This window comes from Abramis brama (genome assembly GCF_963993115.1).
Source record: "Abramis brama genome assembly, chromosome: 15".
In the NCBI taxonomy this organism is placed as follows: Eukaryota; Metazoa; Chordata; class Actinopteri; order Cypriniformes; family Leuciscidae; genus Abramis; species Abramis brama.
The window spans coordinates 32680256-32690151 of record NC_139977.1 but is presented as its reverse complement, the minus strand read 5'-3'; the positions used below and the strand labels follow the sequence as shown (position 1 = coordinate 32690151).

The following is a 9896-nucleotide window of genomic DNA, read 5'->3' as shown; positions in this document are numbered from 1 at the left end:
CCAAAACACATGAACGCGCACTGCAGAATTATAATGAGAATCAGAAAGAGCTTTATTGCCATGTATGTTCACACAATGAATTTGTTTTGGTGACAGAGGCTTCCAGTGCAGAAGACAAGTACAGGCATAGTGTAGACAAACATAGGAATTACACAAAAATAAAATATAACACAATATTATAAGGGAAAAAAAAGACATATATAGGCCTATATAATCTAAAAATATATAAAAAATTAAATATGTATAAAAACATGATGAATTTCAAACTCCCAAAGATTTTAAAGATTTATCAATGAAAGTTTTTTCGAAGAGCAAGTCATTTCTATTGATTGTTTTGAAATAAAAGAAGAGAAAAGTATTAAAAGTGCACATTTTTTGTGTTTTACAAAGCACAGTGTTTTACTGTAGTAATAGAAACTTTATAAGGGTCTGGAATTTGATGATGTGAAATTTGAAGTGTAGTTGAAATGTTAATGTTGTTTCAGCATTTGTACTTCAGATTGTAACATTGATGTTAACATTACATTTGTTGTATTTTTAGCATTAAATGAGGCTGCAAATATGATGTTGGTCCGTTATTGTAATATTGATTTCATGACATTCCAACAGATTTGTTTTTTCACGTTCATTTGTTCATTTATTTTCGGACAACTGGGAACTGGATCTCATAATTGTCATGCTCGGCTTTTCAAAGAAGCCCCTAAGGGGGGCATTTACGGGCCTTTGCCCCCCAGAAATGAGTTCCTAGACTTAATTAATTTACTTTTTCTTGCTTTGCACCCCAGAAATGAGTCGATGGTCTAAATTTGTTTTCTTGCTTGCGAGCGATGTTGTCTGAAGCTGAAGAGAGAGAACAGATACACACTCATACACACACATTAAGACAAATAACCACAGAAGTCATTGCTGTGTCTGTCATACTCACTTTACCAACATTGTCCTGCATCTTCTGTAAGACATTGAGCTTCAGGTTGGTCAGGTGATCTGTGAAAGTGATCGTCACACTTGGATTTGGGTCTGGATGTGGAATATATTTGGCTCTGAAACAACATTCAAGAGTCAGAGATGCTGATGGTTCAATGTGGTTCTATATAGAACCCTAGGGTTCTTGACTCAATTTTAAGAACCCATTATGGCAAAAAGTTTCAAAGGAAAAATTAATTGGTTATTTTAAATTTTTAGTAATAAAGATTACAAGCTGTTAAATGCATACAATTGAATTACTTGAATGAATGAAATGAATGGTTAATTCAAACTAAACCCATAAAATGATTGGAACCTCTAAAAGGTTGTATATAAGAAGCGTCTGACGGAACCCTTTAAGATTCCATTTAGAACCTCTTCTTCTAAGAGTATGATTATTTGAGTTCAGAAGCACAGAGACAAAAACACACACAAACCTTTGCAATGTGGCCTTTAAGTTCTGTAAAGAAAAGTAAAGAAATGTAAATTATTCAGCAAAACTGAGTTTGTCTAGCCTGGGAAAACCCAGACAACTTCCGGCAAATTTAGATTTGCTCTGCAAGTAAGTCTGGCAAAGAGCTCATTCAAGGCCATTTCCCCATGCCGAGAAATCGCGGCACCAATCAGAAACGTTGGGGCGGGCTTTACACATGACGATCGCTCTGATTGGTTTTACTTCTAGCCTATCCAATTGCGCCCAGAGGCATTTGAGCAACGTCCACTCCGATGTCCGTTGGTGAAGCGTACCAACTTTTAAATGCATTATTATATTCAAATTGCAAACACATGAGGACAGTCTCCATGAAAGACCCACTGGCAGATGAACGTGCTACTACATTTCTCTTCGAAACGGTAGGAAATTAAATTAGATTTAATAGAGGATTTTAACTGTGACAAGATGATTGACAAGGCAGTTTACATGACGGGATGCACGCGACAGATAAAGTCCGATAAAGATGATGAAGTAGTATGTCCCAAAGTTGCCTACTTTTTTGCTACACATTCAAAAATAAATACATTTTCTTCACAAAAAGAGTAAATAATTTTATGGGGTAGTGTAGCAGGCGAATTGGGACGCAGCATATGGCTTTACACGTGACGATCGCTCGGATTGGTTTTAGGAGTTTTAGATCTATCCAATTGCGCCCAGGGACATTTGAGCGACGTCCGTTGGTGACGCCCCTTTGGAAATGAGTTATTAAAGGAGCTTTGCCAGACCATAACTCAGTTACTACCGAGAATGGTCTGGTTTTAACCAGGCTAGAGTTTGTCTTAAATCTCTGAAAATTGACATTCATATCATTGGAGAATAATGAAGATTAATTGACACCTGCAGGAATGAAACATCTTCAGCCTTCATCTGCTTCTCGATGTCTCTGATTGTGATTCTGAGAAATGAAATCTGTTTGCTTCTGTGCATCATCTTCTTCTTCATCCTCTGACTCTTCTTCTCCTCTTCCTCTCTCAGTGCTGTTATTCTGGCCGCTTCTTCATAATGTAAAAGCTGGTGAAGTTCCTTAAACTCTTCTTTAATCTGAGTCTCTATGCTTTGAGCGTGAAACTGAAATGAAACACAATATTGGCCAAACTAGATCTACTAGTATCTACACTTCCAGAATTGCATTAATCACATTGTTTATTTCAAACCTTGATATCTTTAGCAGTTTCACACAGTTTGTGTTCATGAATCACAGACATTCTCAGTTCCTTCTGTAAGCGTTCCAGTGAAGCTTTGAGTATCTCCTGGAAGAAAACAACAAAAACAGTGTTTATTGATAAATTTATTTGATTTTGGATTTTTTGCCTCTTTTTTATTTTTATTTATTTAGTACAGACAGTGGAGGGAATGGATTTGAGCTAACATGCACCACAACAGCTCAAAACATTTTTAAAACTCAATCTGATGCACTAAATTGAAATATTAAAAGCAAACATTAGATCACTTCATGTTAAAGTCTAAAGAATTAAAACTTTTTAAAAAGGTTTCACCCCTCCCCTCCCCTCCTAACTCTGACGCACTTCCTGGAACTATCTGAAGTTTGCGCGCGAATCAAGCATTTGAAACTTTCGTGATCGCATTACTATCTCTGTAGTCTATATGGCTCTGGTGTAGAGTTACATTCAAGCTATTTTAAGGCATGAATACATTCTTTCACAGGAAAAAAACTTTTAAATATGTAATTTTGGTGATCAAAGATGAGATTTAAGGGATACAACTAATGGGCCTATCAGATAAAAAAAATCTGAATTGTTGTGTAAATAAATAGGCCTAAATAAACCCACACCAGTATTTTTTTTTTTTCAGTATTATGTGATAGGTCTTCGTTTAGCTCTGCGTTGTGTTGGTAGATGAACGAGACCGGGCAACAGAAATTACTCAGGCCAGATTTTATTATGCATGAATAAAAAGACAATTGAATGAAAACAAGCTCGAGTTTGTGACCGCGAACTGAAGGAGAGCAACCGGGAACAGAACATAAGTCTTAAAGGAGCCACGCACCGTATTTAACTATACTGCTAAATGACCATATAACCATATAAATATGACATTTCAGTTAATAGAAATCAATATTGAAAAAAATAAATTAAATGACATATTAAAAGAATAATTACAGAATACAAAATAATTAAAGAAATATAACAAATAATAACAAATGGGGAGATTTTGAGTGAAATTAAGAAATAATTATAACACCCGTTACAATTAGTTTGTCAAAGTGAAATTGTCTATCAATAATTATCGATATTTGATTTAATCAAATGTTTTAAACATCATCTGACCTTATTATCCGCGGCAACTTCATTTACAGGACTGAATCTGTGGTTGGCGTGTTTTCTGGAGTCTCGACACACCACACACACGGGCTGTTGATCATCCAGACAGAAGAGTTTGAGCTCCTCTTTGTGATCTCTACAGACTCCAGATCCAGATTTCTGTCTTCTCTGCTGTTGAAAACTCTCGCACATGTTCTTCAAAGCCAAATTTACTGGAGGACGATCATTTGAAGATATTGTTAGGCAAACTGGACATTTAATGACTTTTAATGTTTTATTTTTCCAAACCCTCTGAATACAGCTTGAACAAAAGCTGTGGCTACACGACAGAATAACAGGATTTATAAAAATGTCACGGCACACCGGACAAGATAAATCCCCCTCAGACAAAGAACTAGATGCCATTTTTCATAGTTGCTTAAAAATGAATCTCAAAGTAAAGTTTCACTTCCAGTTAAAGCTAGGGTAGGCGGTTTCAGAAAGGCTACCAATAGCAAGCTAGTTTTGAAATCACAGGTTGCCAGGTGCCAGCAAGGTTTTCCATCCCAAAACCTTGTCAAAAACCACGAGAATGCACAAAAAAAAAACGCCCAATTTTTTTTTGGCTTGTTTCTCGTTTAAACACATTGAAATCATTAACAAGCTTTAAAATGACCCATTTTTCGACTTAGCCTATCCGATTTTAGAAACCATATTCAATCAAATGAACGCAAAAGTAGGCTACACTGACTTCAGTCAGACTAGGCCTACTATTAAACTAGCTTATGTTACGGAAAATAATTCGATAAACTTAGGCTATATATCAATGAGTCTGTTTATTGTCAATAAAAGTCACTTGGAACAAAAGCATTCGGTAACATAAAAACATTGAGTGGATATATGGACATAAAAAATAACCCACTTTAACATTTCAATTATTTCAAATAGCAACATGAAACATGCATATTCTTAGGGCTGGGAGAAAAAAATCGATTCACCTATAACGTTAGGTATCGCTTTTTTTAAAACCGATTTTAAAATCGATTTTATTTTATTACAGAATATTACCGATATTAATTCAAATTAAATTGCTTTATTTTTGCCCTTGCTTATAGATAAGGTTGACAGAAGTTAGCCACTTTCATTCCAACAGAGGATGAAATGTGTCGTTATAGAGCTGCACGATTCATCTTTAAAAGACTGTGATCTCGATTAAAACACCCAGGCGATCTTCTTCCATTTCGTCTGTCTATTAAACCTTTCACAAAATCATTAGCCTGGCTAACGTCAGACCAAGTCTCATTTGAGACTTGGTCTGGGAACTACATGTGCATTTTCTCGTATTTGAGGCGTGGTTTACGAATGCCCAGAGCCGTTTTTTGGGCGCTACGAATGTCTATCAAATGCGCCTGTACGTAGCTCATAGCCAATCGCTTCAATTATACCAGATGACGTATGTAGAGTGACAGTAATTCGACGAGGAAAAAGACGATGGGTCAAAGATTTATTTGTACACGATGGCGTTTAGCGAATATTACCGTTTGTGCAAGATAAACATGAGGGTAGAAGGTAACGTCGAGTCTGATGCCATGTTGGATCCATAGATATAAACAAACTGCTTCGGTGTCGTCATCTTGCTGCTCCCTCCCCGTTCTGTGATTGGTTCCCTTTTTCAGGGGAAAATCTTGTCCGTGGTGTCCAGACTGCCTAGCAGCGTGAATAAAATCGCGCTGCGAGCAAGGCAGTATGGGGAAACCCAGGCTACAAAATCATATCGCAACATTCAAATCTGTGTTGGCGCTGCCGCTGACCTGGAGAGAGTTGTCATGAAACCGCAGTGTCAGTCAGCTAGCTAAGTTTTTATCCACCCGCCTAAACCCATTTTTGCCCGCAAAATAGATTAAACCACCCAATCTGGCAACTCTGCACGAGATCTCACACTCGCTTCAGAGGGTCTCCAAAGCCACGCCTCAAAACACATGAACGCGCTCTGCAGAATTAGAATCAGAATCAGCTTTATTGCCATGTATGTTTACACACATACATAGTTATTGTGGTTACTGTGACAACCACTTAACACACATATCATTGGAGTGCTATATTTATAGCTGATGGCGAAGTAGTTTCCTTCTGCTACTCAGAGCACAAGTAATGAAGTGAGAACATCTGTGCTTAACCCCTTGTTGACCAGGTTCGAACCAGCAGCTGAATGTTCTAGGGATGAACTGAACACATTAAAGGGGGGGTGAAACACTCATTTTCAGTCAATCTCATGTTAATCTTGAGTACCTATAGAGTAGTATTGCATCCTTCAAATCTTCAAAAAGTCTTTAGTTTTATTATATTTATAAAAGAAAGATAGGCTGTACCGAGTCTTTCCGGAAAAAAAACGAGCGGCTGGAGGCGGGCCGTGTGGGCGAAGCTAAAGCTGTGCTAACCGAGCTAACAACAACACACAGAGACATTTGAAGCAGTTTTACTCACTGCCCGGTTCCAACGCACGACCGCGAACCTTTATCATTGTGACTGCTCGATCCTTAAGCATTAGACGATCTGCAAATCCGTCGATCTGGGCTTTGTTTATAAAACAATCATCGTTGAAATGCAGGGAACAAACACAACTCCGTTGTGTACAACTCCGTTGATGCTCTGAAAAAACAAACTCCATCCACTGGTCCCTTAACGCTGGGTTCTTTGGGAATCTGTGCAGTCCATTTACCATTTGTCTTGCCCTGGTAACCAAAAACACACTTCTTCGGTGACATTGACTTCCCTAAAGTCGAGCAGAGCGCTTTGATGGCGTACTGCTTTGGCTCTCTTCTCTCTCTGGTCTACGGATGCGCACGCGCCCAGGGAGAAGTGCCCTTAGGACCCATATAAGGAAATGACGCCCCATCTGACGTCACACAGGCCCATACTCGAAAAAAACTTTCCGAAACTTGTGACAAACCGGAAGGACAATTTTTGGCACAGAAATACTCCTTCAAACGTACAATTTAATTTTTGAAACTTTGTCCATGTTTAGCATGGGAATCCAACTCTTTAACAGTGTAAAAAACTCAGTATGCATGAAATAGCATTTCACCCCCCCTTTAACTCTAGCTGCCTCAGATTTATTAGTCGCTGATGAGCAGGACCGTTATACACCCTTGGAGACTTCTGCTGTGCATGCTCAGTCTCAGCACTCTCATAGTGATGAGGGTTCAAGCATTCAAGGTGCTGGTTCTTCAGTGGCATTTTCATTGCAAGACACAATCAAGATGGCCCTTGCTATGTTGAATTTGGACCTACCTTCTCCGTCGCAGGGGCCTTCAAACCTCTTGCGTCTTCCGGTTGCTTGACCTGAGGATTTTCTGATTTTACTGATGTTGTTTTCTCAGCATTTCGCTCTGCATCTTCTTCCAGACCAGTAAGGAATACGGTTATGAGTTGCTAGAGCACCTTCAACACATCGTACTTACGCCAGTAAGTGGAAACTGTTTGTCTCTTGTTGCACAGTTCGTGCTCTCAACCCAGTTGATTGCCCCATCAGTGGAACTTCCTGTAGTATTTGTTGGATACTGGATGTTCTCCAGCCACACTTAAAGTGTTTGTGGCTGCCCTGTCTGCTTATCGGGATCCTATGGAGCAGGTGTCAAGTGCTGCAAATAGGCTAGTGGTGGCTTAGCTTAAGGGAGCTGTACGGCTAAAGCCACCAATACAGGTAATGTGTACCAAGTGGGATTTACGATTGGTGTTGGACAGATTGTGTTCACCACCTGAGACAGCATTTCTGTTAGCCATAACAGGGTCGGTGAGTTACATGCTCTGTCAGTGAGTCCACAGTGTCTCAGGCGGGGGCCAGAGGGCAATGAAGTTACACTTTGGCCGAACCCAGCATTTCAGCCCAAGGTAATGTCGCTTCAATTCACAAACCAACCCATTCAGCTGGCGGCATTTATACAAGAGGACAAGGCGGCCCTATGTCCAGTCCCTATGTTGAGGGAGTATGAGGTCTTCCACCATTCATAGAACCACGGTTACGACCAGTAACCAGGGTTCTAAACACTACAGTACAGAATTAGGGTTCTTTAGCTCTCGTAACAATAGCAAAACCCTTTTATAAGGTTCCATAAAGAACCATGCTTTGAAAACGTTATATAGGACCTAAATAGTGTTATAAATAACTTTTTTAATAATAGTTTATTTTCATTATTATTATTAACTTCATGTTATTAATGTTAGTATTAATAACATAATAATATAAAAATATTGTTGCTTCCATTTGGGTTTTACATTAAAAAATAAAAAAAGCATGGTGTTAGTTAGGTACTTTTTTAAATGTATTAACATGGCAAATTGTAGCAAAAATTAGTGCTCTAACAACAGTTGTTGGCTTAAAACATTAATAATTGACACTGAACATGATATAGATGTAGTGAAGACCAAGTTCCGGTGAAATATCTTCACAATCCATGTCTTTACGTCCATCATTATTTGAGTGGCAAAAGTTATGATATGTGACAGCATCTGAAATACACAATTGAGTTCAGAGTTAAAGTTTGTCTGTGCATTTGATTATGTAAAAACAATTATATTTATGAAGGCCAGAACTAGCGAAAAAAAACCAGTATGTGAGCCCTTTAAGGGTGCTTCACTTTCGATAGCCTGTTCCAAACCCGAGTTCGATTGCTCCCCCCTTCCCCTGCCCCCGATGGACTGTGTTCACATTATATTATTTGTATCTGAACCGCGGTACGCTTGCGTCATCAAGCTGCAGCTGGCACGTACTCGTGTTGCTTGGTAACCGCTATGAATTAAAAGGCGTCAAAATGGATAGAATTGCTCGCTTTACATTTGTTCTTCTTTTTTTGAACCTTTGGTTTTGTTTTCAAAGAAAAGATACAGAAACACACTTGCGTCTGTCTGCCGCAAAAGTATTAAAACCGTTCCAAAGACAGCGGGATGTCCGCCGAAGACAATTTTTGTGGAGGCAAGCAGAAATCATCTCTCTGCTTGCAGTGCGTCAATCCCGCTTTTAGTCAAGGTAATTGTATACACACACACCACATTATACGTCATCAATAGCGGTTCACTTCCGCGATTTGGTACGATTGCGTTCATATCCAATATCAGCAGCGAACCGTACTGGAGATCACATGAACCGTACCCCAGACCACCTTTTTTAGGGTGCTTTCACACTAGCACTTTTGGTGCGCACCCGGGTTCGAAATTCGAATGACGTCAGAGTTCGGTTCGTTTGGATGATGTGAACGCTGTCTTCCGAACTCGGGTGCGTACCCGCGAACCGTACTCGAGTCCGCTTAAAAAGGTGGTCTGGGGTACGGTTCATGTGAACTCGGGTACGGTTCGCTGCTGATATGAACGCAATCGTACTAAATCGTGGAAGTGAACCGCTATTGATGACATATAATGTGGTGCGTGCCTGCGTGTGTTTAACAACTGTAAAAGGGTCTATATACACTTACCTTGATGAAAAGCGGGATTGACGCACTGCAAGCAGAGAGATGATTTCTGCTTGCCTCCACAAAAATTGTCTTCGGCGGACATCCCGCTGTCTTTGGAACGGTTTTAATACTTTTGCGGCAGACAGACGCAAATGTGTTTCTGTACTTTTCTTTGAAAACAAAACCAAAGGTTCAAAAAAAGAAGAAGCGAGCAATTCTATCCATTTTGACGCTTTTTCATAGCGGTTACCAAGCAACACGTGTACGCGCCAGCTGCAGCTTGATGGCGCAAGCGTACCACGGTTCGGATACAAATAATATAATGTGAACACAGTCCATCGGGGGCTGGGGGAGGGGGGAGCAATCGAACTCGGGTTCGGAACAGGCAATCGAACCAAGTGTGAAAGCACCCTAAGCGGACTCGAGTACGGTTCGCGGGTGCGCACCCGAGTTCGGAAGACAGCGTTCACATCATCCAAACGAACCGAACTCTGACGTCATTCGAACCCGGGTGCGCACCAAAAATGCTAGTGTGAAAGCACCCTAAATGTGTTAAAATGAAAAAGTGATAAAGTCATGGGATAGCTTTAATGTTTTTGTGACTGGGTATGTTTACGCATAAAGTAATAATAATAATAAAACAATATGGATCATAAATTCAATATTTCTGCTACTTTGTGAAGAAAAGATTCTTAACTGAACAGAGCTGCTCACACGTACATGTTCTGTTAA

At 39.6% G+C, this 9896-nt stretch overlaps 1 protein-coding gene across 2 annotated transcripts; it reads right to left on the bottom strand.

The window, feature by feature from the left end:
• Nucleotides 1–28: 28 nt before the first annotated feature.
• LOC311097539 (E3 ubiquitin-protein ligase TRIM35-like) lies at nt 29–4169 on the bottom strand. Of its 2 annotated transcripts, none has more exons than XM_084137304.1 (6): nt 3745–4169; nt 2611–2706; nt 2294–2524; nt 1401–1423; nt 926–1040; nt 29–840 (listed from the first exon to the last, which is right to left on the bottom strand). In XM_084137304.1, exons 1-6 carry the CDS (start codon nt 4141–4143, stop codon nt 760–762), a joined length of 945 nt encoding a protein of 314 aa, XP_083993430.1. In that variant the 5' UTR covers nt 4144–4169; the 3' UTR covers nt 29–759. The 2 variants fall into 2 exon arrangements, with proteins under 2 accessions (XP_083993430.1, XP_083993431.1); XM_084137305.1 differs by having other exon boundaries at nt 931–1040; nt 3745–4163.
• Between the last annotated feature and the right edge of the window lie 5727 nt (nt 4170–9896).

Bases quoted from the DNA above. Each gene is read 5' to 3' on its own strand.
- LOC311097539 (XM_084137304.1), bottom strand. From the start codon at position 4,143: ATGGCATCTAGTTCTTTGTCTGAGGGGGATTTATCTTGTCCGGTGTGC. The intron at 2,525-2,610 runs GTTTGAAATAAA...GTTTCATTTCAG, and splicing joins AAACTGCTAAAGATATCAAG to TTTCACGCTCAAAGCATAGA. The intron at 1,424-2,293 runs GTGTCAATTAAT...TTTTCTTTACAG, and splicing joins AAGATGTTTCATTCCTGCAG to AACTTAAAGGCCACATTGCA.